The 27,577-nt window shown below is 46.1% G+C and overlaps 1 protein-coding gene across 2 annotated transcripts in view; it reads left to right on the plus strand.

Annotated features, from left to right (window-relative positions):
* Positions 1 to 2,343: 2,343 nt before the first annotated feature.
* The window catches only part of LOC146343725 (melanopsin-like), a 68,375-nt gene continuing 43,141 nt past the window's right edge, over positions 2,344 to 27,577 (plus strand). The window contains exon 1 of one of the 2 annotated variants that reach the window (XM_084855642.1): positions 2,344 to 2,836. In XM_084855642.1, coding sequence (XP_084711768.1) covers positions 2,816 to 2,836 — 21 coding nt within the window. In that variant the 5' untranslated portion in view covers positions 2,344 to 2,815. The remainder of the gene's footprint in view (positions 2,837 to 27,577) is intronic. The other variant, XM_084855640.1, reaches the window with a different exon arrangement.

Here is a 27,577-nt window from a genome sequence, read left to right on the forward strand (position 1 = left end):
TATATCTTGCAAGGTTGTATAATCTTAGAAGGGGGCATGGCTGTGAGGGACGTGGCTGTCACGAAGGGACCCTGCACTTCTGAATATGCCACTACACTACTGATTGTTCTTAAGTAAGTCTTTGCCCTCAGGTGGAAATAAATTAAACTATTCTGGCAACTAGGTCACACAGTGTCTACCAATGTAGCTTTAGCAAGATGAGAGAAAGTGGACTGATTCTATATTTGTAGAAGTTTACTTCATATGCCTGTGTGAATGCTGCAAAGAAGGTGCTATATTATTGGTCAGATATTCAGTGTAGAATGTTCCTGTTCAGGATTCCAGCCAGCCATGCTCTCTTTCACAATAGACTGGACATGACCACCTACCATGGCTAATTTACCCATGGAGGCTGTTGCGTCATGCCAGGCATCCATGGGCACCATTTCTGCATGGCACCCACAGCCACCCAGTTTGCCATGGGTTGTCATGTCATGTGAGCCCAGGCGGAAGGGGTTTTTAGACAGCCCTCAAATAACTCCCAAACAACCCCTGCCACCTGGGTTCACATGATACAACAGCCATGGTAGGCCAGGTGCCTGCAGGTGCCATGCAAAAATGGCGCCTGCTGGTGCCCAACAGAACACAACAGCTCCCACAGGTAAATCAACCCACGAGGGGCTGTTGTGTCATACAAAAGGAGGTCAATACTCCATTCTATTCTTCCTCCCCTGGTTTTCTCTTTTCCTCCCACCGCCCCCAACATTCAGTCAGCATACCATGGCCACTGAGCTCTTTTTAGCAGAAAACTCCCTTATTGGGTTCCCCCCCCTCAAGATTTTTTTCTACTTCTACAGGCGTTGGGGTTCCCCTAAGCTGCTGATACTTCCTTCTTGTGTGTGGATGCTGACTAGCGCTGATGGGAGTTATGGTGTAAAACAGCTGCAAGGCATCAGGATGCAGAAGGGTGGTCTACACAAACAGGCAACAGCTCTCCAAGCTTTCAGACAGGACGTCTTTCTAGTCCACTCTGGAGATGTCAGGGATTGAACTGGGAACCTTTTGCATACAAACCATGTACTCTACCATTGAGCTACAGCTCTTCTGTAGAGGACAGAATGCAAAAGATAATATGAATGCACATTTATGCCAGTTAGGTTTGCCATTTGCATTACAGAATTAAAAAAAAAAAAAAAACACGTGTGAAATGCCCCCAAAGTTCAGGAATGCTCAACTTCTGACTAGGCAAGTATAAAAGAGTACTCTCAATCTCTTACTGAGGTGATATAGAATGGTAATGTGGTATTAATTGATTGTACCATTGTAAAGGTGGGAGATATCACATTTGAATACCCCACCACTTTTTAAAAAAACTCCACACAAATAGAAAACGAACACAGCAAGCAAATGGCTAGGTTAAAATTTCACTGCCTGATGTGCTGGTTTTCTACTTCCAGAGAGAATTTATCATCAGACAGCCTCTCCTAACCTCAGGCCTTCTAGATGGGTTGGATTACAACTCTCATAATCTCCGGCCATCATGCTGAATGGGGATGGTGGGAGATGTAGTCCAACACATTTACCGGAAGGGGGGTATGCCGGGTTCGGAAAGCCTACCTTAAGAGAACATTCAACTATGGCATCCCTCTACTAACTCGTCCTTCTACCACAGCCTTCTCCAACCTCAGTGGTGCCCTCCAGATGTGTTAAACTGGGTGGCCAATGCTGGGAGTTGTAGCGCAACACATCATAGAGGTGTACACAATTATGCATGGTTTGGAGAAAATGGATAGGGAGACATTTTTCTCCCTCTCTCAGAATACCAGAACCCAAAGGGGTCACCGCATGAAGCTGACTGGTGGGAGACTGAGGACAGATAAAAGGAAGGGCTTCTTCATACAGCACATAGTTAAACTATGGAATTCACTTCCACAAGATATAGCGACGGACACCAATTTGGATGGCTTTAAAAGGGGATTGGAGTGGACAAAGCCCTGGAGGAGAAGGTTAACAACGGTTACTAGTCCTGATGGCTACACGCTACCTCCTCCTCCTGTATCAGAGGCGGTGAGCCTGTGTACACCAGTTGCTGGGGAACATGGGCAGGAGGGTGCTGTTGCACTCACGCCCCGCGTGTGGGCGTCCCACAGGCAGCTGGTTGGCCACTGTGTGAACAGAATGCTGGTCTAGATGGCCCCTTGGTCTGAGCCAGCAGAGCTGTTCTTATGTTCTCATCTGGAAGGCACCAGCCAAGCTGCGTAAAGCTGTTCCACCACCTCACCGTGCTGCACGCGTCGACCCGGCCCCTGAGGAGTCCGTTGGAGCAGCTTCGTTGGAGCAGCATGCGTAAATGGCTTACGGGACGCCGGTGTCGCTGCCTCCCTTGCTCTCTCCCCCCGCCCCAATTTTCCCGCCTGACGCGCCCTCGGGGGCGTGCGAGCGGGGAAAGCGCCCCTGCAGGCGCGCGCGCGGTTCGGGGTCTCATTTATTGTGATGACCAGCGCGCCGGCGAGGTTAAATAGGCTCGGCCTGGGATTTCGGCACCCGCCGCCTTCCTCCCAGCTCGGGCGGGAGCTGAGCTGCTGTTAGGCGCCCGCGCCTTGCCCAGCCGCCCGCCACCGCCGCTCTCTCCTTGGTAGAACAACTCAAGAGGCAGCGGCGACCTGCCGGGCTGCGCGGAGCAGAGTCCCGCCGAGGAACGGGGCCGCGGGCAGCGCGAGGGGCTCTTTTGTGGGCCGCGTTGCTTTTTTGCCTCAGCCGCTGCGGGAGGGGCTCCAGTGAGGGCGCGCGCGCGCGCGTTTAGCCCGGCAGCGTTGGAGGAAAACTGGCGAGCGCCATGGCAGAGGCGCACGAGCAGGTAACGGAGGCAGCCGCGCCACGCGCGCGCTCAGGCTGTCTGGGGAAGGAGGAGGACCGGCTGGGGGGGAGGCGTGGAGGGCGAAAAAGTTCTGCTGCCGCCGCCCTTCCTCCTTCAGCTTCTGGGTGAAGCAGTGCGAGACGCCTGCAGGGCGGGCGAGGAGGATGCCTTGTGAGGGATGCACTTTGCTCTGCCTTGGTCCAAGCAGTTTTGCACCACTGACCTCTCTATGTGTCTGTCACCGGAGAGAGAGAGGGACAGAAGAAAGGAAGGGAGGCGAAAAAAGAAAGGAGCCAGAGTGAGAGAGAACCCAGAGGGAGAGAGGGAGGGAAGGGAGGGAGGGGGGCGAGAAAGAGAAACCAGAGAGAGAGAGAGAGAGAGACAGAAGGAAGTGGGGGGGGGGAGAAAGGAGCCAGAGTGAGAGAGAACCCAGAGGGAAGGAAGGAAGGAAGGCGAGAAAGAGAAACCAGAGAGAGAGAGACAGAAGGAAGTGGGGGGGGGGAGAGAAAGGAGCCAGAGTGAGAGAGAACCCAGAGGGAAGGAAGGAAGGCGAGAAAGAGAAACCAGAGAGAGAGACAGAGAGACAGAAGGAAGTGGGGGGGGGAGAAAGGAGCCAGAGTGAGAGAGAACCCAGAGGGAAGGAAGGAAGGAAGGAAGGAAGGAAGGAGGGTTGAGAAAGAAACCAGAGAGAGAGAGAGAGAAGGAAGGGGGGGGAGAAAGGAACCAGAGTGAGAGAGAACCCAGAGGGAAGGAAGGAAGGGGGGCGAGAAAGAGAAACCACAGAGAGAGAGAGAGGAGCCAGAGAGACACAAGGAAGAGAAAAAAGGAAGAGGAGCCAGTGGGGCGGGGGGGGGGGGAGCCAGGGAGAGAGAGGAGCCAGAGAGACAGAAGGAAAGGAAAAAAAGAAAAAATAAATAGGAGCAAGAGAGAGAGAAGAGGAGCTAGAGTGGGAGAGAGATTTTATGTATGTATGTATGTATTTATTACAAGGAGCTGCTACCCCTCCCTGTAGTCAAAAAGGGGTTCAGAGCAGCTGACAAATCATTAAAATGCCACAGGAGGAATAAGACCAGTGTAAAATTACTAAAATCCCAGTCCTGTCAGCATCCAACAGCCTAGAGCTCTCTAGACTGTACAAAAGTTTGCCTTGATTACAGTGCAACCCCATATGTATCTACTCAGATGTAAGTCCAACTGAGTTCAGTAGGTCTTACTCTCAGTAAGTGGGTATAGAATTGCAGCTTTATCTGTTAGGGTACTTTCAGGTGAGGCTTTTATTATGGAATCAGAATTTTCCAATTCACAGAATTTTATAGGGTCCAAACAGCAGCAGCATCTTCCACTTGTAACTATACTGTGTTTTTCCACCATTTCTTCCATCTGTTTTCCTACTGTGGAAAATATGTTAAGAAAGAAAAGATAGAATAGCTGCATGATACTCTTCTGGTTGGTAGCAGTAGGTGCCCTCTGTGTAGAAGCACCTGTAATCGTTAAGGTGCTGTATGACTGTGTGTGTGTGTTTCCAGATATTCCAGCTGCTCTCATACTTGTGCTGATGAGCTGTTATAAGTCTCAGCACCTGAGCTGGGAAGTTGGATTGCTTTAGAGAGGGGCACTTTCTTAGTAAACAGGCACAATGACCCAATAGGAGCTTGGCTTCAGAGCTCAGCATTTTCTGTTGACTTTTATAGGAGGACTCTGGACCTCAATGAATTTCAAATCTATTTTCTTCTTAAAAGAATATTCAGGACTTTCTGGGTTGGCGTTGGGGTGATATAATAGGTCTGCGTGTGTGGGCTGATGCCACTGAGTGGATCTCCCAGACAGCTGTCTGACCATGGTATTCACTTGAATAAAAAGCAGGTAGGTAAACAGCAAGAAAATTATTCAAAACAGATAAACTCCCGTGGGGCTGAATCTACACATAGCAGTTATGCTATTATCATACTGTTTTCATAACTATTGGTGCCCATTGGTGTCATGTGTCCCAATAGTTATGAAAATGGTATGGTAACGGTATAAATGCTGTGTGTAGATTCAGCCCCACATGCATACAGGGGCTTGATTTTTAAAAAGTGCGCTTTAGAGGTATTCCAAAGTTTCTTCAAAGTGCCAGATCTATTTAAGTGACTGCCCTATGTTAAGAATGGGGCAGGGAACACCAAGTATTAGAACTTGGATGGTGCATGGATGAGTTTTGTAGCCTAGGGACTTGTCTGTCTGCTTATTTACTACCTGTTTACATGTCAGGATCTGGAAACATTACACCTTCCTGTGACCTTGATATGGTTAATAATGTTGATGAAAGGATATGAATATTTATAGAACCCCAGTGTATAGAGTGTAAGCTGGGAATTGCATTAACTGATCCATTATAGAGTAGTAATTAATAATGATAATAAAGTGGTTAGATAAAAAATCTAGAAAACAACTATTGAGCTTATAATGAATAAACTTGTTAATGCTTTCTAGAATTTTCAAAACTAGGGGGAAATTTACCGGGGTAGCTTTGCCAAACCACACAAATTGATGTAAAGTAAGTGTGTGTGTAATATAGACACACACACAGTAGCTGGTTTCATCTAAATAGGAATAAATACTTGGATTTATGCTCAGCCCTGTCACAAGGACAAAATGATTTTTCATATATCTCAGTTTTGCATGAAAAATGAAAGAGATAGATGTTACTTCTTGAATGACTTAGAGGAGGTGGTCATATAAACCCAGAATTGTGTCGTACAAACCCAGGTGGGCACATAACAAGGAGCCAGCTCGTATCCACTTTCACACCCATTTGCAGCTACATCTTACCAAATAAAAGCAATATATAAAAAGACCCAGAGTATCGAATAGATCTCTTTTGGGAGGCACAGACACTTGGGTAATCTCTTCTTACATTGAACCGACTGGAAGATAGCTCCAATCCAACCTCCATCCCTTCCATTCAATGCAGTACAAGAATGAGTTGCCCTACCTTTGTGTGCATGCATTATCTGTGCTAGGAATCCCTGTTTTCCATAAGGTTTTCACCTCCCTTCAGTTTTATCTCTTCTCTTATATTTTGTAGTCATAGGCTGATGTGGCTCTGGTCCCTCTCTAGGCTTTGTTCCACTTTCTCCTGGGCTGTGGGCAAGAGTGAACACTGATAGGTGAATTTGGTCTTATACATGAAGAATATAAAATGCCTTTTACACTTTTGAACAAATTGCCTATATCCTTTTTTCTAATACATTCATGCACACAGACACACAATAACCCACTTTTGCTCATAACTCTTAGGGCGCAATCCTATCCAGATAGACGGCCACCTAAGGCAGGAGAAGCATGGGGGGATTGTTCCCTCCATGCTCCTCCTGCCCTGCATTTTCAGCTAGATGTGTCATACAGGCATTTCTGCCTTCCCCACCCCGGAACGCCCCTGGGCACGCCCCTTTCCAGCCGCTCCGCACTCCTCTTGCGAGTGTGGAGCATGGGGCTGTTCCGTCAACCTCGGAGGCAGTGCGGAAGTGGGGGGAGGTCAGTTCTCTGGGAACTGACCTCAGAGCCCGGGCTCCGAGGTCGGTTCCTGGATAACACAATATCCTATGGCCATCTAGCCACTGTCTAGCGGCCATAGGATTGCTCACTTATATATGCTATATACCTTGGATTTTAATCCTTTCATTAGATAGTGAGCTTCTACTTAGGCAGTTTACTCTAGCTTTTTCCATAAGCGTATTAGTGTTAGACTAAGACTTGTTTCTTTAGTGATCTTGTTCTATGTATGTTCCTCATCTTTTTGTTGCCTCTTAACAAAAATCAAAATAAAATTTCATGGCAACAAGAACAGAAACCCAAGCAGCCCTGCTGGTTGACCCCGAGGGTCCATCTAGTCCAGTAGGCCAACAGTAGCCAGCCATATGCTTCCAGGAGGCTCATAAGCAGGGTTTGAAGGCAACAATTCTGCTCTGTTAGTCCCCCCACCTTCTGTTCAAAATGGGAAGTTCCATTTACAGCGGAATCGTATACTTGTCTAATGAAAAGCAAGTCCCATTAAAGTACAACGAAGCTTACCCCAAGGTAAATGGATACAGGGTTTTAGCCTGAGTTGTCATGGCTAATAGATGATAGAGTTGTCCTCCGTGAATTCATCTAATCTCCCCTTGAAGCTATCGAATGGACATTGCCACATCTTGTGGCAGTGAGCTTTATATGGCAGCCTTCCCCAATGCAGTGCTCAACAGATGTTTTGGGGTACAACTCCCATCAGCCCTGGCCAGCATGGCCAATGATGATGTATGCTGGGAGCTGTAGTTCAAAACATCTGGAGGGCACCACATTGGGGAACACTGTTATATGGTATGATCCATTGTCTGGAGATGTACTTTCCTCTTTCTTGAATTTACTGCCAATCAATGTCATTGAGTGACTCTGAATTCTAGTGTCATCAGAGAGAGAGAGAGAGAGAGTTAGAGTTTTTACTCCATGGGCTTTCTCCATACCATTCATTATTTTATAAACCTCTGTCAGGTTTCCCTTAGTTTCCTGCATTGAGAAGGGGGTTGGACTTGATGGTCTTGTAGGCCCCTTCTAACCCTACTATTCTATGATTCTATTATCTTTTTTTCCCCCTACACTAAGCCCCAAAGTTTTTGTATGCCTTTCCTTATAGGAAAACAAACCCTTTATGATTTTCATATGTTCAAGCTATACAATTTCCTTTTTGCAGCACGGTATCAGAATTATACACTGTATTCCAAAAGCAGCGGCATCATAGATGTCTTAGAATTTAGAATTTCCTCTTTCACTTCTACTGCATACTGACTCAGCATTTTTATGCTCAGTTATCCCACAGAATTCAAAGATCTCTTTTCTGGATAGGCGTAGCCAGCTCAGATCCTTTCAGCGTAGATGTGCTGTTATTTTTGCACAATATGCATCACTTCACACTTACTTAACATTGAATCTCATTTGCCATTCTGTTGACCATTCCCCCAGTTTGGAGAAATCCTTTTGGAGCACATAATCCATGTGGGTTTTCCTTATCCTGAATAGTTTGGTGTCATCCAGAAATGTAGCTATCCCATCTCACTGCTGATCTCTGACTCCAGAATATTTATGGGTAGATTCAATTGCACTGGTCCAAAAATATATGCTTTAGGGATTCCACTGCTTAATTCCCACCTCCAAGGTGAAAACAGTCAGTTGTCTAGCCTTAAAAACTCTTTACTGAACATTCTAGCTTAATAGTGCTTTGACTTGGAGCTGTTCAGATCACAAACTTCTTATTGCACAATTTAGAATCAGACTAAAGAGAATAGGGAAGACCCACAGATCAGTTAGATAAGAGCTCACTAATATTCCTCATGAATATGCAGTGGAGGTGAAGAATAGATTTAAGGGACTAGATTTAGTAGATAGGGTCCCGGAAGAACTATGGACAGAAGTTCGCAACATTGTTCAGGAGGCGGCAACAAAAAACGTCCCAAAGAAAAAGAAAACCAAGAAGGCAAGATGGCTGTCTGCTGAGACACTGGAAGCAGCCCAAGAAAGAAGGAAAGCAAAAGACAACAGTGATGGGGGAGAGATGCCCAATTAAATGCAAAATTCCAGAGGTTAGCCAGAAGAGATAAGGAGTTATTTTTAAACAAGCAATGTGCGGAAGCGGAAGGAGATAATAGAATAGAAAGGACAAGAGACCTCTTCCAGAAAATTAGGAACATCGGAGGTAAATTCCAGGCAAAAATGGGTATGATCAAAAACAAAGATGGCAAGGACCTAACAGAAGCAAAAGAGATCAAGAAAAGGTGGCAAGAATATACAGCAGATCTGTATAGGAAGGATAATAATATCGGGGATAGATTTGACGGTGTGGTCAGTGAGCTAGAGCGAGACATCCTGAAGAGCGAGGTTGAATGGTCCTTAAGCAGCATTGCTAATAACAAGGCAGCAGGAGATGACGGTATCCCAGCTGAACTGTTTAAAATCTTGCAAGATGATGCTGTCAAGGTGATGAATGCCATATGCCAGCAGATTTGGAAAACACAAGAATGGCCAACAGATTGGAAAAAATCAACTTATATCCCCATACCAAAAAAGGGAAGCACCAAAGAATGTTAAAACTATCCAACGGGGGCACTTATTTCACATGCCAGTAAGGTAATGATCAAGATCTTGCAAGGTAGACTCCAGCAATTCATGAAACGAGAATTGCCAGATGTACAAGCTGGGTTTCGAAAAGGCAAAGGAACTAGAGACCAAATTGCCAATATCCACTGGATAATGGAGAAAGCCAGGGAGTTTCATAAAAACATCTGTTTCTGTTTCATTGACTATTCTAAGGCCTTTGACTGTGTGGATCATCACAAATTGTGGCAAGTTCTTGGTGGTATGGGGATACCAAGTCATCTTGTCTGCCTCCTGAGGAATCTGTATAACGACCAAGTAGCAATGGTAAAAACAGACAATGGAACAACGGAGTGGTTTAAGATTGGGAAAGGAGTACGGCAGTGCTGTATACTCTCACCCTACCTATTCAACCTGTACGCAGAACACATCATGCTATGACGTGCTGGGCTTGATGAAGCCAAGGCTGGAGTTAAAATCGCTGGAAGAAACATTAACAATCTCAGATATGCAGATGATACCACTTTGATGGCTGAAAGCGAGGAGGAGCTGAGGAACCTCATGATGAAGGTGAAAGAAGAAAGTGCAAAAGCTGGGTTTCAGTTAAACCTCAAAAAAACCAAGGTTATGGCAACCAGCTTGATTGATAACTGGCAAATAGAGGGAGAAAACGTGGAGGCAGTGACAGACTTTGTCTTTCTAGGCACAAAGATTACTGCAGATGCTGAATGCAGCCAGGAAATCAGAAGATGTTTACTTCTTGGGAGGAGAGCAATGACAAATCTTGATAAAATAGTTAAGCGCAGAGACATCACACTGACAACAAACGTCTGCATAGTGAAAGCAATGGTATTCCCTATAGTAACCTATGGCTGCAAGAGCTGGACCATAAGGAAGGCTGAGCGAAAGAAGATAGATGCTTTTGAACTGTGGTGCTGGAGGAAAATTCTGAGAGTGCCTTGGACTGCATGAAGATCAAACCAGTCCATACTCCAGGAAATAAAGCCAGACTGCTCACTTGAGGGAATGATATGAAAGGCAAAACTGAAGTACTTTGGCCACATAATGAGAAGACGGGATACCCTGAAGAAGATGCTGATGCTAGGGAAAGTGGAAGGCAAAAGGAAGAGGGGCCGACCAAGGGCCAGATGGATGGGTGATATTCTGGAGGTGATGGATCCGACGTTGGGGGAGCTGGGGGTGGCAACGGCCAACAGGAAGCTCTGGCGTGGGCTGGTCGACGAAGTCACGAAGAGTTGGAAGCGACTGACTGAATAAACAACAAAACTAGTTTATCTAGGAAAGACATTGGCCAGGAGGCCTGCAATTTCATGGATATCCTTCTAAGGATGCAGTCCTATCAAGATAGGTGGCCGCCTCCAAACCGACTGGCTCCGAGTTCGATTCCCGGAAAAGAGCATAACCTATGGCCCTCTAGACAGTGTCTAGTGGCCATAGGATTGCTCCCCAAATCCCTTTTTAAAAATCTTGTGTTAAATTGGCTACCCTTCAGTTCTTGGTAATATCATTATAACAATTATTTATGGTCAGAATTCCATGGTTCCTTAAGCACTCCTAAATAAGTTACTTGCTCATTTTATTAAGTTGTTAATTGGCTCTAGAACTTCATCTGTCACTTCTAGAGACAAGTCTTTTGACTAAAGGCCAAATTAAAGCTGATGCTCAGATGATGTCTTCAGTGTTTTTTTTTCTTGACAAAAGCTGTAAAGTAAGTGGAAGACAGTTTTATAGAGAGGTGTTCTTTTTAAAATGCTGTTTTCTCTGCAAGGAAAAATATACAAGTACAGTACTTGTATCTTTTTCCATGCATAGCAAAGCATTTTTTTTTTAGTTTTAAATAGTGTGAGGCAAAAATGATTAAGAATCTCAATCAATCTCTCTCTCTCTCTCTCTCTCTCTCTATATATATATATATATATATATATGTATATATATATATACACACACACACACACACACACATATATATATATATATATATATACACACACACACACACACAACTTAAAAGCAGCTTCTTGGGTTGGAGTGGTGCTTGGGTTGGAGTGGTGACGAGAAGTTATCAGAGCATGGATAACTGTAGCTAGGCTATCCCTGTCCAGATAAGGGTGTAGTTGGTATACCAGCCTAAACTGATAAAAAGTGCTCCATGCCACTGAGTTCACCTGTGCCTCAAGTGACAGTTCTGGATCCAAGAGCACCCCCAAGCTACAAATGTGATCCTTTAGGGGGAGTGCAACCCCCTCCAGAACAGGTTGAATATCACCTAGCCGGGCAGACGAACTACCCACTAACAGTACCTCCATCTTGTCTGGACTGAGTTTCAGTTTATTGGCCCTCATCTAGGCCATTACCGTGCCCAGGCACTAATTCAGAATAGCCACTGCCTCAACTGGTTTTGATGTGAAAAAGGTAGAGCTGGGTGTCATCCGCATATTGATGGCACCTCAGCCCACACCTCCAGATAACTTCCCCCAGCGGTTTCATGTAGATGTTAAACAGCATGGGAGATAGAATAGAGCCCTGTGGAACCCCATGGCACAATTGCCATGGCACAGAGCAATAATCCCCCAGCACCACCTTCTGGAATCGGCCCTCCAAGTAGGAGCGGAACCACTGCAGTGCAGTGCCTCCAACTCCCAACCCAGACACCCTATCCAGAAGAATACCATGGTCGATGGTATCGAAAGCCACTGAAAGGTCCAGGAGAATCAACAGGGTCACACTCCCCCTGTCCCTCTCCTGGCAGAGGTCATCCCACAGGGCGACCAAGACAGTTTTCGTTTCAAAACCAGGCCTGAAGCCCGATTGAAATGGATCTAGATAATCCGTTTCATTCAAGAGTGCCTGGAGCTGTCCTACAACCACCCGCTCAAGCACCTTTCCCAGGAAGGGGATGTTGGCCACTGGACTATAACTGTTAACATTCTCTGGGTCCAGGTTAGGCTTTTTCAGGAGTGGTCTAATTACTGCCTCTTTTAAAGCAGCTGGCACCACTCCCTCTCTCAAGGAGGAATTTACAACCTCCTGGACCCAGCCGGACATCCCCTCCTTGTTTGATTTAATAAGCCATGAAGAGCAAGGGTCAAGCACACAAGTGGTCGATTGGACTTGGCCAAGCACCTTGTCCACATCCTCAGGCCTCAGTAACTGAAACTCATCCAATAAAACTGGACCAGGTGGTGCTCTGAATGCCTCTACCAATGGAACTGCATTAATCATGGTGTCCAATTCATGACGAATCTGAGTGACTTTATCTTCAAAGTGCCACACAAACTTATCACAGCGTACCACTGAGGGTTCCACCATCTCTCTCCCTGGCCCAGAATGTAACAGGCCGTGAACCACTCGGAAAATCTCTGCTGCATGACACTGAGAAGATGCAATGCTGGTGGAAAAGAACTGTCTCTTTGCCACCCCCACCGCCACAGAGTAGGCTTGATAGTGGGCTCTTACCTGTGTTCGGTTAGACTCAGCACGAGTTTTCCTCCACCTGTGTTCTAGCCATCTCCCCTCTTGCTTCATTGCCCTCAGCTCAGGTGTATACCAAGGAGCTGGCTGGGCTCTGCTCAGAGAGAGGGCACTTGGGTGTGATCGTGTCAACCACCCGAGTGATCTCTGCATTCCGCAGAGCAACCTGGACTTCGACAGGAGCACCAGCCATACCAGCAGGTAAATCCCCCAGAGCCCTCTGGAATCCATCGGAATCCATTAGCCTCTGGGGGCGGACCATTTTAATAGGTCCCCCACCCTTGCAGAGGGGGAAGGCTGCCAGGAGTCTAAACCTCAGTAGGAAATGATACCATGACAAAGGGACAGATGTTAATTCCTCCACTTTCAGATCACCATCCTCCTGCCCAGTTGAGAAAACCAGGTCAAGCGTGTGTCCTTTAATATGCGTTGGGCCGATGACATGTTGGGACAGCCCCATCCTTGTCAAGGCAGCCATGAAGTCCTGAGCCGCCTTGGCATGGAAGTTGAGATCCCCCAGGACCATCATCCTAGGGGTCCTCAACACCAAGTCTGAGACTACCTCCGTCAGCTCAGGCAGGGACTCTGATGGGCAGCAGGGTGGGCGGTACACCAACAGAATCCCTAATCTGTCCCGGGTACCCAACACAAGGTACAAACACTCAAGATCTGCACTGAAATGGGCAGGAAGCCTAGAGAGGGAGATTGAATTCCTATAGACCACGGCAACCCCCCCTCCTCGACCCTCGAGTCGGTGTTGGTGCTGCATCGAGTACCCAGGAGGGCACAGCTGGGAGAGAGTGACCCTTCCCAGTTCCCCCACCCAGGTCTCAGTAATACATACCAGGTCAGCCCCCTCATCCACAATCAAATCATGGATGAGGGAGATTTTATTTTGGGCCGACCTGGCATTCAGCAGCAGCACCACCAGACCCAAGGGCAGACTGGTAAGGCTGCCAGGAACCATCAGGTTGGGGGAAGAACCAGAAGAGGGGACAGCTGTAAGGTGTCTAGCCCCTCTCCTCCTCAGCTGGCCTGTTAATCCCCCAATGCCATACCTCCCCCTGCCCATGACCACAGTTATAGTGGCACCTCCCCGACCCCCTGAGTTGCCCAATAGTCCTCCCAGGCACATATTCAAATGTTAGGATATAAAATATACAACAGTGTAAAAGAATATAAAAGATAAAAGAGAACAGCAGCTAAGAAGGAGCAGATAAAATCCACGTTTGCCCCTTTCTCCCTGGTCTTTAAAGCTGCTGCCCCCTGCTGCTGCTATTTGCTGCTGGTATCTGTGGCTGCTGGTGTCTCTGGAGAGACAGGTGGGTGGGTCTTCAGGTGCTGTTCCATGCAACTCCAAGTGCGACGCTAAATGCACACTTAGTGTTGCACTTAGCGCCATGCCGAGGCGCTGCCTCTGGCAACACCGTCTTAAGTACCTGTTTGGTGGGGACAGAAGCAGGCTTAGGATCCACCTGGTACACCTGGCTGGTCCTCCTTCCCACAGGCTCCTTCCCGAGCAAATTATAAATATTTGTCTACCAGCAGTAGCTGCCCACAGTACTGGAATAACATATTTTGTAATGCAAGTATAACATTGTAGTTTGTGCCATTACTCTTGTGCAGGTAGCGGTGTTCCCAGTTCTCAAAATACTGTATTGCATTGTTTATTTAAAATTATTTTAGTGCTCCTTGGGGTCATACTCTTCTTCTTTTTTTCAATGTATTTCCATGTGTATCCACTTCCTGTGCTTTCAGTATGGAATTATGATCATGTGGTTGTGCTCTCTTTAATATAAAAGAAATCAGGTCTTCGTGCATGCATTATTCCTGAGTTTCTGATACAAATCCTTTACTCATGACATTATTCTGTCTCTTTATTTGGAAATCAGGGAGCTTTCTTGTACAGTTTCCAGCACTGGGGCACACAATAGACAGAGTTTTTTTAAAGAATGCATTCTGATAGGCCAGAACAATTTGCGACCCATGTAGCCAAATTGCAACCCACTGGTCAGGTATGGCAGCCCACCAGGGACTTGTTAAATCTTCTGTCTTTGCTGCTGTAAGGTCCCAGGCCTGATCCAAGCTATTAGTAGTTTTAGAGGGGTTTAGATGATCTGTAATGCTCTCTGACTTTGGTTCAGTCGGCTGCTGTTTTCCCTAACAGGCATCTTGATTTACCAAGATGAGTCAAAGGTCGATAGTAGTGGCCTCAGCACATTCCATGCTAACGAAGGCTAGAGGGTCTTATCAGGATGCACCTGGGAAATGAAGCTTGTTTGCCTTAAAGCTGCAGGTGTCTGTGCTGGGAAAGTTTCCTTCTGAACAAGCACTGTTAGTCTATGCTGGGAATGAATGCTAATTAATGCTTGCTGTTTTCATGCTGCCTCACTGCTGACATGTATGGTATAAAATCCATTTTACCCCATGGCTCTGGGTTCAGAGAAGCTGTCTGATCCAACCATTGGGTACACCTGTGTGCTGTAACTCGCTCAATAAAGTACTCCTTGTAAGTAAACCTGGATCTGATTTATTACTATCTTGGCACCTCTAAATTAAGAGTTTGAAGCCTGCTGCAGGGATACCTAACTGGGCTTGCAAAAACAGGATAGGCTTCAGACACTTGGCAAGCCACTTTGCATGGTTAAAAGACTTCATTCTGCTTATAGTGAGTCAAACGTTTTCAGGCAGGCACCACAGTACGCCCTTATTGTAAAGGTCAAGTACAGCCTTCCCCAGCCTGGTGCCTTCCAGATATTTTGGACTACAACTCCCATCAGCCCCAGCTAATGGTCAGTCATCATGGAAATTATCATTCAAAACTTCCGGAAGTTACCAAGCTTGGCAAGGTTGGTCTAGCACATAAGACATGATGTTTCCCCCTGACTTTACACTTGTATGTTTACATAGTTCAATGTCCGATGTATTCAACTTTTACCCTGGGGACTTTTTAACCTCTTTCCCCCTTATTTCTCTAATAGTCCAAGGCTTTACACCATGATTTGCTATTCCTTTTACCCAGAACATTCATCATACAGGCCTGTGCAATACTGTGCTGTCTATGGATAGTTAAAGAAACAGGCAATGGACATGGTGCTGCAGTTCACATGTATCAACAAACCACTGTGAGTGAATTTTCCCACCAGGCTTGTCATGGTAGTGGCCACCATTCTGAATATTCGGGGTGCAGCAAGGGTGTACCATAACTTCTGTGTGAATGTGAACCCACCAAGGGAGGGTTACTGGGGTAGTTAAACAGCCCATGGGTTCTGGGTGGCTTGTCAACCATCTCAACAACCCACCCTTGCTGGATTCACTTGTAATGAGAACCTGCAGCAGTGGGGGCTTGGACTGGCAACCTGGCTAATAACCTATCCTTTGAACCATTCCAGTGCATTTTAGTGCTGTTTGTTTAGCCCAGTTGAAGCTGTACTGCAGGGGAGATGTTAAAAAAGGTGATAATGGCTCTAAGTGCAATAATGAAAGGTGTGAGTCAAGAAACTGAAATGACTACTAAAGATGCTTTAATGACAGCTGCACAAGCATTGTTAAGAAAACCAAGAGGAGTACTAATAAGGTTCTTTTAATTAGAATAAGAAACACAGAATTGTAACTTGCTCAGGGCGTGCACTAGCCTTTATTGAGCATCCCAACACTAGATTTCTCATGCTCAGTTTCTCATGCTCATTATCAAAGTACCATGATTGTTAAAAAATACATAACAGACCAACAATCTGATCCTGTGTATGACTAGCTGAAAATAAAAAGCCATGATGGGAGAAGCACTTATGGGTTAAGCAAAAGAAGAAAACTAGGGTTATGAATGTATAGCCTATATGAAAAAGTAACTGTATCTATATGGTGCCACTGTTAATCTTGGCATCTCTCTCAGTGACGCCTTTAATTTTTGTAATGACCATGCAAGATTCTGTCTTCACTCACCCTTCCCTTTCCTTCTCCCAGCATTTCCAGTTTAGAAAGCGGCATTAATTTTGTTCACTTGCTGTGGTAATTGCACTATGGAAAAGCTGGGGGCTGAGAAGTGGACTTTCATTTTGCATTGTCCAAGAGCTTCGGCTATTGGGCAGTATAGAAATGAAATAATAAATAAATAAATAAATTTGTAAATCCATGCTGCTTTTATTTTTATTTTTTATGTATTTATTAGTTTTGGGGAAGGGAGCTTCACCATTGTGGGTCTGATGCCCTGAATGTTTTGCCTGCTTGTTTATAAATAGCATAATTGCAGAGGATAAGTCCTTATTCTAGTGACATGTCCCAGTTCTGATGAGCTGATCTGCTCTGAGTGAGAGCTTTGATCATAGCCTTATTGTACCCACCCTTTACATAATAGACGATATAGAAAATGTGTTTTCTTGTGATGTGAGCAGTAAATCACTCTGGCGCTACAACTGGGGAAAGGGAGACATTCAATAGAGAAGATTAAGGGGAGACATGATCGCTGTCTTCAAATACAGCCGGTCATGCAGAAGAAGAAGCAGACTTTTTCTGTTGTACCAGGGCGCAGGTAAGGATGGCGGAGAATTTCTCCACGAATCTCCAGGAGGCCGAATGCCAACGCATTCGGCCCCCCGAAATTGGTGGTGAAATTCTCCGCCGGCCCCCCGCCCCACCCCCGGGATGGGACTTACCTCATGCGAATCTCCCTCTCGGCGGCGGGTCCCGGCGGCGTTTTGGCGGTGGCGGCCGGTCTTCTGACCAGCTGCCGCCGCCACCATTACAAAATAAAAAAGTAAAGTAAAAACACACACACACACACACCCGTGATAGGCTACATAACGATTTACGTAGCCTATCACGGCTAGATTTCCAAAGTCAGCCATGATAGGCTATGTAAATCGTCATGTAGCCTATCACAGGTGACTTTGAAAAAACAAATTCCTTAGTTTGGCACGTCTAGTCTACGTAAAGATTTACGTAGACTACGGTGAAAATAAGGGCAACACAAATAGCGTTCCCTTATTTTCGCCGTAATCTATGTAAATCTTTACGTAGACTAGATGTGCCAAACTAAGGAACACAAATGGCGGCGCCCCATGGGCGCCGCCATTTGCGTACGCGCTTTTTTTTTTTCAGAGTCACCCGTGATAGGCTACGTGACGATTTACATAGCCTATCATGGCTGACTTTGGAAATCTAGCTGTGATAGGCTACGTAAATCGTTACGTAGCCTATCACAGGTGTGTGTTTTGTTTTGTTTTTACTTTACTTTTTTTTTTCGCAGCCGGGTAGACGGGGCACTCCTCCCCGGCCTGAATTTTGGCGACGAGGGATGGGGTGCCTCCCCCCCATCCTGAATTTCGGGCGAGGCGGGGCGCCTCCCCCCCCTCGCCTGAACTTCGGGGGGAGAAGCGAAGCACCTCCCCCCCCAGTGCAAAGCAAGCTGCGGACAAGGTAAGTCCCTTTCGTCCATCCCTAGGCGCAGGACTAGAAATGGCAAGGAAGCAGATTTCAAGTTAAATGTTTGGTGACATTTCCTAATGGTAAGAGAAGTGGAACAGACTGTGTTGGGAGGTGGTGGGCTCTCCTTTCCTGGAGGTATTTAAACAGGCTGGACAGCCATCTATCAGGGATGCTATACTTGAATCCTGCATTGAGCAGCGTATTGGACTAGGTGATCTCCAAGGTCCCTTCCAACTCTAGAGTTCTATGATTCTATTTTTACCAGCAGAGGCTGGTGGCTCCTATTTCGGTGGGGCTGTAAATCCATTCCGGGTTTCAGCCAGAAGCAACCAGAACTCTAAAGGAGCTATCCAAGACACTGATCCTATTTGGGGGATAAGATTCAGCACCCTGGATAGCTCCTTTAGGGCCTCCACTGATTTTTACTGTTGTGCTTCTTGCACTGGAGCATGCCAGTTGACATCCTCTTGCCAGGAGGCATGTGCACAGGCAGTAGAGGCTGGTGGCTCCGATGTCAGTGGGGATGTGAATCCACTCTGGGTTTCAGTCAGAACCTATTTTGGGAATCAAGTTCAGCACCTTGGATACTGCATTTCGCGGTCCGGTTGCTTCCCCAGCCTGGCACCTTCCAGATGTGTTAGACTGCAAACTCCATCGCCCACAGCAGCTTGGCCAACCTGGGGGCTTAAACGCTGCTCATATTCTGCCCAAAGGGAGTAGGCAGGCAACAGTTGCTGTTGCGGCTCCTTGCCACTGATACAGTTGCTCACCCACTCAAGTGACTGAGTGATCGGTGGCAGCTGGTGGCAAGCTTCTGCCCTTTCCTGTAGCCACAGTTCCAGTGGCTGCAGCTCCTTGCAGCCACTATTGATTGCCTACCAGTGGCAAGCAATGGCAGCTACTGCTGCCTGTCCTTTATGCAATGGAGGAGGAGCTGCTGCTGCTGCTGCTATAGAATCATAGAATAGTAGGGTTAGAAGAGGCCTACAAGACCATCAAGCCAACCCTCTGCTCAATGCAGGAATCCAAGTCAGAGCATCCCCGACAGGTGCCTGTCCAGCCTCCTCTTGAATGCCTTCAGCGTGGGAGAGCCCACTACCTCCCTAGGTAATTGGTTCCATTGTTGCATTGCTCTAACAGTCAGGAAGTTTTTCCTGATGTTCAGCCAGAATCCAGCTTCCTGTAACTTGAGCCCATTATTCTGTGTCCTGCACTCTGGGATGATCGAGAAGAGATCCTGGCCTTCCTCTCTGTGACAACCTTTCAAGTACTTGAAGAGTGCTATCATATCTCCCCTAAGGAAGAAGCACAGCTAGTGGTGAGATCCACCTGATAACATTTCCTCAGGGTCCCCCTTAAACTTTCAGCAAGCCCTGGACCCAGGCAGTAACTCATATGTCCCAGACCTGGATAGTGTCCACAAGAACTTTGACCCAAAGGACATGGAATCAGAGAGTGTGTGTCTTTCCAGGGGCCTGAAAGCCAAGTCCAGGGGTAAGCAGATAGGCTCCTGCACTGCAGAGCACTTCCTGTCAGATGTAGACCAGGATCCAGCAATCCAAACAGCCTGTGTGGGCAGCCTGAACCTTTCAATGAGCGTGTTGTCTAAGACCACAGGTTCACCTGCTCTTGCTTGCTAGGGATGGCAGGAGATTACCAAGAAACAACATGCCAAAGAACTCTGCTAGGCTTCAGGCTTGAAAGTGGCCCCTTTAAGAGATCCGTTCTTCATTAAAGTGAGGGAAGAGACTTGAAGCAATATTCATGGTCTGCATTTATTTATTTACAGTATTTATATACTGCTCCACATTAGAAGATTTTGGAGCAGTGAACAACAAAGAAAAGAATAAAATACCAGGTTAAAACAGTCAAAACATTTTTTTAAAAAGACCAGTTCCAATAAGGTCAATTTAATAAACCATGGCTGGTCACTCAAGGAAGGCCTCTTGAAATGACAATGTCTTCAGGAGGCACCAGAAGCAACACAACATTGGTGTCTGCCTGACCTCCAAAGGCAGGGAATTCCATAGGAAGGGGGCCAACACACTGAAGGCTCTTTTCCTGGTGGACTCCAACCAGGCCATGGGTCCATGTGGAACCACAAGAACATGCCCTCTGATGACCTCAGTGACCAGGCAGGTTGGTAAGGGAGAAGGTGCTCTCTCAGGTATCCTGGTCCCAAGTTGTTTAGGGCTTTGTACACAAGTACTACTACCTTAAACCTGGCCCAGTAGCGAATAGGCAGCCAGTGCAGTTCCCTCAGCAAAGGAGTTGCATGCTGAAAAGGGGCAGCTCCTGACAACAGCTAAGCTGCTGCATTCTGTACTAGCTCCTGCTTCGGGACCAGCCTTAAGGGCAGCCCCACATGGAGCGCATTGCAGTAATCCAGTCTTGAGGTTACTAATGCCTGTACCACAGTGGTCAAGCTATCCCTGTCCAGGAGAGGCCGTAGCTGGTGAGCCAGCTGAAGCTGGTAAAAGGCACTCCAATCCGCATTGGCCACTTGGGCCTCCAGCGACAATGATGGATCTAGGAGTACCTCCAGACTACAGACCTGACCTTTCAGAGGGAGTGCAACCCCATCCAGAACAGGCAATGAGCCTATCTCCCAGACCCAGGAACCACTCACTCACAGGGCTTCTGTCTTGCTGGGGTTCAGCTTCAGTTTATTGGCCCTCATCCAGCCCATTTCTGAGTCTAGCCACTGGTTCAGGACTTGCGCAGCCTCTCCTGATTCAGATGTCACAGGGAGATAGAACTGTGTGTCATCAGCATACTGATGGCATTTAGCTCCAAACCCGTAATGATCACTCCCAGCGGCTTTATATAGATGTTAAACATTGGGGACAAGATGGTACCCTGCAGGACCCCTTAGCTCAATTGCCAAGGGGCTGAGGAAAAGTCACTAGGGATGTTAGAGAATTCCGCCACAGACTCCAATAATGCCGGATTCTAAAGAATCTGGCCCCTCAGAGTCCATGGCGGGAACGGACCACCCACCTCTGCCACCCCACAAAGTTGCCCCGGAATAGATCCTACCTGCCACTGGTCAGGTCTAGTTCATCCACTGCCGGTCTGCGGAAGAAAATGGCATCCGGTGTAGCAGACGCCATTTACATCCCTTCTCTTTGCTGTGATAGGCTACATAAATATTTTACAGCAAAGAGCAGGGACGCAAATGGCATAGCGGACACCATTACATCCCTGTTCTTTGCAATAATAGGCTACATAAAGGCTTTGCAGTAATAGGCTACGTCTGCTGCGCCATTTGCGTCCCTGCTCTTTGCCATGATAGGCTACATAAAGATTTACATAGCCTATCATGGCAAAGAGCAGGGACGCAAATGGAGTCCGCTACGCTGGACGCCACTTGCATCCGCAGACCAGCAGTGGCTGGAAGTCCACCAGTGGCCGGAACCAGCCAGCAGCTCTGCAGACTTGCCCCAGAATGGAGCCAGGCAGCGAGGTTTCCGGGGGAGGGAGGGACGGGTCCCCTGCCGCAGACCCCCCATAGACTCCAGGTAAGGGGGTTTCATACATCCCTAAAAGTCACCCAGTGTAACTCAAATCTGCCCTGTAAGTAGGACTGGAACCACTGTAGCACAGTGCCTCCAATACCCATCCCACAGAGTCGATCCAGGAGGATGCCATGGTCAATGGTATCAAAAGCCAATGAGAGATAGAGCAGAATAAACAGGGTTGCACTCCCGCTGCCTCCCCACATTACTATACAGCACTCTGTTTTGTTCTGGAGGTATTTGGAATGAGCTGTATGCTGCTGCCTGGGAACTCTCATGGACCTGCTGATTACCTGGTTACTGCTACCTGTTCTCTCTGTGCTGGACTTCCTGGCAAACTATCACCATCTCTAACTATGGACAGTCTGCCTGCCTCTGCTTGGCTTCTGTCAGTTTTCAAGGGTTTGTTCATCTTGCTGTCTGCAAGCTTTGACCAACCAAGAAAGGGCACTTATTCAGTTTACATCTCTATTCTTCTGCCCCTCACCTGATGCATCCCTCTTCTTGATCTACATCTGATTCATACAAGGTTGTGCATGGTTCAGCCACATCAGTATGTCTGGATCTGTGCAATATTCTAGATATTTTGCTGTACTCATGCAATGCCGCCACTTGTCATGCACTGGTTCAATGCAATCGCACTGCATTTGATTGTATTACTACTTATCTTTCACTGTAAGCTAAAGGATCAGGTTGTTAGAATTGCAAGTTCAGGTTGTATCACACTAAGCATTCTTGCTAGAAAATTAAAACCCATTGAGATCAGTGGATCATACTTCTGAATAATCGTGTTCTTGCTTGGGTTGTAAAAATACCTGTATGGAGTTTCTAAAAGTGGTCTATTTCATAAGCATTCATCTTTAGACATGTAGATTTCAGTGTATTCCAAATGTGAACAGGAAGGTTTTCATGTTTGAGCTTTGTCAAGTCAGTTTTAATGCACTTTCAAAATGTGTTTTTAATTTATTAGCATGGTATGCCTAGACCATGCTCCGAAGAACAGGCAGGTGGAAAATAATGACCCTGATTAGCTGCAATGCATTTGCTGAATACAAAATACTTCCTATTCACTTTCATAAAAATTCATGAATTTACAAGTTCTTGAGGATCATATTGGGAAGTTGTGACTGACAGGAACTGGGGAAATGAATGATTAAACAATGGACTTTTCCAAATGTCAGCTGTAATGAAGAAGCGTAAACAGAATTTATTGTTGATCTAGCTAGTACATTCACAGCTAAGAAGACCATTAAGATCATAGTCTAGTACAGGAACACTGCCCATATAAGTGTTTGCACCATTCATCTTCAATAGATTTTGAGCAACCAACTTCACTAATGTATACCAGAAAAAATTAATGTTCTTCAAAGATGGTAAAAGATACTTAGTGCTGTGTGTCTCTTTTAGACTGGTGTCATTTTGGAAAACTTTCATTCAAAGTTCATTTATTTAAATATGTTTATACTGCCTTTAGTGTGTGTGTGGGGGAGTTTCCTAGATCCTAAGGTGGGATCAATATCAAGGATTAATTCAGAAATGAAATACAGGGTGGAAGGGATCAGCTAATTTGCAGATTACTATTCTTATTTGAAATTATTGCCCCAGATTTCAAAATCATGTCTCTATTCTGAAATTATGTGAGTGGAAAAATTTTTTTTTTATTTATTACATTTATACCCCACCTTTCTTCCATTGTGGAACTCCAGGTGGCTACATAAGGTTCCCAGGTGGTCTCCCCTCCAAGCACTGGCCAGACCCAGACCTGCCAAGGTGGCTGCCTCATGTGTCTTCAGACAATGCCCTGGATAAGTTTTACTACCTTACTGTTAATGCTTTGTCATTGTCCTATTGTGCAGTAACCTATGCATTTATAAGGTCTAGAAACACTTCCTTTTTGAAGTGGAGTTGGGGTTCTGATGGCCAGTTTATGCTATCATTTTGACATGATGATTATATGTAGTTTATCAGCAGTAATGGGGCTATTCTGATTAGTCATCTGTCCCTGTGCTGTCAATTCAGTTGCTGCACATGGACAGATCTTGAACCATGTAAATGGGGAGAAGCTATACAGTTGCACTCCATTTGACAGTTCCCAGGCAAATGGGGAAAGGAAGATAGGGTTGCCCAGATGGCCCTTTAGGTTCTTGAACAAGATGATGTTTGTTCAGAAAATGTATTTAGAAAAGCTATCTTCTACCCTTTTACTGGAAAAAACACTCCAACACTTGAGGCAGCAGCTCACAGTGTATACAGCATATTAGAAAGCCTGAATAAAACGGTGAAGTCAGCCAGAAGAATATTCAGGCTATTGAAATGCACGCCTAAACAGTACGGCCTTAACCAGGTAGTGGAAAGTAAAAAAGCGAGGGGGCTAAATGGGCCTCCCCATGGAAAGGAGTTCCTCAACTGGAGTTCTGCCTCCATAGAGAAGACACTAATTTGTCCCAACAGTCTTACATCAGCAACTCTTGGGACAACAGAAGAGAATCCTCATCACACCTTAGGGTGCAGGCAGGACGGTGTGGGAGGAGGCAACTCTTCATGTTGTTGGCTTTGCCTCCCTCCCCGTCATCGCCCAGCCCTTTTCCTGCTCCCAACACCAGCACTTTTTTCTGAGCAGACTATATAAGGGCTTGGGAGTGCCAGTGCATTGACACTGTTGTGTCAGGGCTGGGATTTAAAGATGAGTTGTTGTGGCATAACAGCAAGAAGCTGAATTCTCCCCCTGCAGTGGTACTGGACAGGTAGCTCTGCAGTAGAACATAGAATGAACTTGTGAGTCACATGCAGTACTGCTCCTGATTGGTTACCTTAATTCAGCTTGTATAGCTGTGAGCAGCTGACTGATTACTGCAAAAGGAAGTTTCTGAAGTTTAAACTAAAATATTCCACAAGGATAAGAAAAATGTGTTAGCTGGATTTTGCAACTTATGGCTTCTTAAGAATAGTAGGGTTTAAAACAAGCAAAACATGATGAATCCGTGAATAAAATCAATCAAATTTGGCACAGACAACCTATCAGATAAAGAAGGTATAATGTCACATCATTCCCTCTAACACCAAACTTGGGTAGACCCATGTCGATCAGTTTGGAATTGGGTCCATCAAAAAAATGGCCTGTCAGCTTCCAGAACCTATAGAATGTCTACTGAAAAACAAAAAGAAAAAAGGTTTCTACAGGATAAGAGAAGAGGGAATTCGCCTGCTTGAGCCTTGGGGAAGGGATTAGACTAATCACTAGAGGATATGTCATCAGATTAAAAACCTCTCTTCTCCACATGATATTTTTTACTTTCCTCCCCCTCCCATGCTATATAGCCATAAAGCACCTCTTAGGCCTTTATAGCACAGTGGGGAAAAGTTTCAGGAGAGGGGTGTCCCCCAAAGTCTTTCCCTTAAGTCCAAACAGTACTACAGGGGCTTTTTTCCAGGCTGGCTTGGAGCCCTGAACAAGAGCACTCCTATTCATGGCTGGGGATTTATTTAAGACTTTTATCCCACTCTTCTGTAAGAAAAAAAAGTATATTCAAAGCATAGAATCATAGAATAGTAGGGTTGGAAGGGGCCTACAAGGCCATCGAGTCCAACCCCCTGCTCAATGCAGGAATCCAAGTCAGAGCATCCCTGACAAATGGCTGTCCAGCCTCGTCTTGAAGGCCTCCAGTGTGGGAGAGCCCACCACCTCCCCAGGTAATTGGTTCCATTGCCGTATTGCTCTGACACTCAGGAAGTTTTTCCTGATGTTCAGTCGGAATCTGGCTTCCTGTAACTTGAGCCCATTATTCCGTGTCCTGCACTCTGGGATGATCGAGAAGAGATCCTGGCCTTCTTCTCTGTGACAACCTTTCAAGTACTTGAAGAGCGCTATCATATCTCCCCTCAGTCTTCTCTTCTCAAGGCTAAACATGCCCAGTTCTTTCAGTCTCTCTTCATAGGGCTTTGTTTCCAGTCCCCTGATCATCTTTGTTGCCCTCCTTTGAACCCTCTCCAGCTTGTCTGCATCCTTCTTAAAGTGTGGTGCCCAGAACTGGACACAGTACTCCAGATGAGGCCTAACCAGTGCTGAGTAGAGGGGAACTAGTACTTCCCGGGATTTGGAAGCGATGCTTCTATGAATGCAGCCCAAAATAGCATTTGCCTTTTTTGCAGCCACATCACATTGTTGGCTCATATTCAGCTTGTGATCGACGACAATTCCAAGATCCTTCTCGCTCGTAGTGTGGTTGAGCCACGTATCCCCCATCTTGTAACTGTGCATTTGGTTTCTTTTTCCTAGGTGCAGAACTTGGCATTTGTCCCTATTAAATGCCATTCTGTTGTTTTCTGCCCAGCACTCCAGTCTATCCAGATCACTTTGAATTTTGTTTCTGCCTTCCAAAGTATTAGCTATCCCTCCCAATTTTGTGTCATCTGCAAATTTGATCAGCATTCCCTGCACCTCCTCCTCCAAGTCATTAATAAAAATATTGAAGAGCACTGGGCCCAGGACTGAGCCCTGCGGTACCCCACTCGTTACCTCTCCCCAGCTTGAGAAGGTCCCATTGATAAGCACTCTTTGGGTCCGATTCTGTAGCCAACTGTGGATCCACATGATCGTTGTTTCATCTAGCCCACTTCGAGCTAGTTTGCTCATCAGGATATCATGGGGCACTTTGTCGAAAGCTTTGCTGAAGTCGAGGTATATGATGTCTACAGCATTCCCACGGTCTACAAGGGAGGTGACTTGATCAAAAAATGAGATCAGATTTGTCTGGCAGGACTTGTTTTTGACAAATCCATGTTGGCTTCGAGTAATCACTGCATTGTTGTCAAGGTGCTTCCAGATGGATTGCTTTATGATCTGCTCCAGAATTTTCCCAGGGATTGATGTCAGACTGACTGGTCTGTAGTTCCCAGGTTCCTCCTTTTTACCCTTTTTGAAGATAGGGACAACGTTAGCCCTCCTCCAGTCATCTGGCACTTCCCCGGTCCTCCATGATTTCTCAAAGAGAATAGACAGCGGTTCTGAGAGCTCTTCTGCCAGTTCCTTTATGACTCTAGGATGCAGTTCATCTGGCCCTGGAGATTTGAACTCATTCAAAGTAATGAGGTGTTCCTTGACCATATGCCTGTCGATCTCAAGCTGCAATCCTGCCCCTTCAGCCTGTACTTCGCCTTTGCCAGGGGGGTCATAGACCCTCTTTTGGGAGAAGACTGAGCCAAAGTAGGAATTGAGCACCTCTGCCTTTTCTTTGTCCTCTGTTATCATTTTGCCATCCTTATTTAATAGCTGAACAACCATTTCTTTCCTCTGCCTTTTACTATGCACGTAGCTGAAGAAAGCCTTTTTGTTGTTTTTAGCATCCCTCGCTAACCTCACCTCGTTCTCCGCTTTAGCCTTCCTGACGCCATCCCTGCAATTCTGTGCTACCTGCCTGTACTCTTCCTTTGTTACTTGGCCTTCTTTCCACTTCCTATATGTGTCCTTTTTTGTTTTCAGGTCATCCCTAAGCTTTTTGTGAAGCCACATTGGCTTCTTCTGTTGTCTTCCACCTTTTCTTCTTGTTGGAATTGTTTGTGATTGTGCCTTGAGAATTTCCTTTTTTAAAAGTTCCCACCCATCTTGGACTCCTTTTCTCGCTAGCATTGCTTGCCATGGGACCTTACTGATCATTGTTCTGAGTTTATTAAAATCAGCTTTCCTAAAATCCAGGGTACGCGTTTGAGTACACTCGGCTTTTGCTTCCCTTAGAACCAAGAACTCAAGTACAACATGGTCGCTTTCCCCCAGAGTTCCTGTAACTGCTACTTTATCCACTAAGTCATCTCTGTTGGTTAGGATCAAGTCAAGGATAGCCGATCCTCTAGTTCCTTCCTCTACTTTCTGTAGGAGGAAGTTATCCGCCACACAAGTCAGGAATTTCCTGGAGGGGCCATGTTTTGCAGAATTTGTCTCCCAACAAATATCGGGGAAATTGAAGTCCCCCATTACTACTACATCATGCTTCCTTAAAACATTGGCTATTTGATTTTCAAAAGTTTCATCCTTGTCTTCTCCTTGATTGGGTGGCCGGTAGTAGACTCCAACCACCAGGTTCCTTTTATTCTTTGCTCCATTTATTTCAACCCAGATGCTCTCGATGGGGCTACCAAGCTCCTCCTCCTGTATTTCTGTGCAGAGATATGTATTTTTCACATACAGTGCAACCCCGCCTCCCTTTCT

Source organism: Heloderma suspectum, chromosome 5 (genome assembly GCF_057233095.1).
Source record: "Heloderma suspectum isolate Gila_16-S chromosome 5, 16-S_ref, whole genome shotgun sequence".
In the NCBI taxonomy this organism is placed as follows: Eukaryota; Metazoa; Chordata; class Lepidosauria; order Squamata; family Helodermatidae; genus Heloderma; species Heloderma suspectum.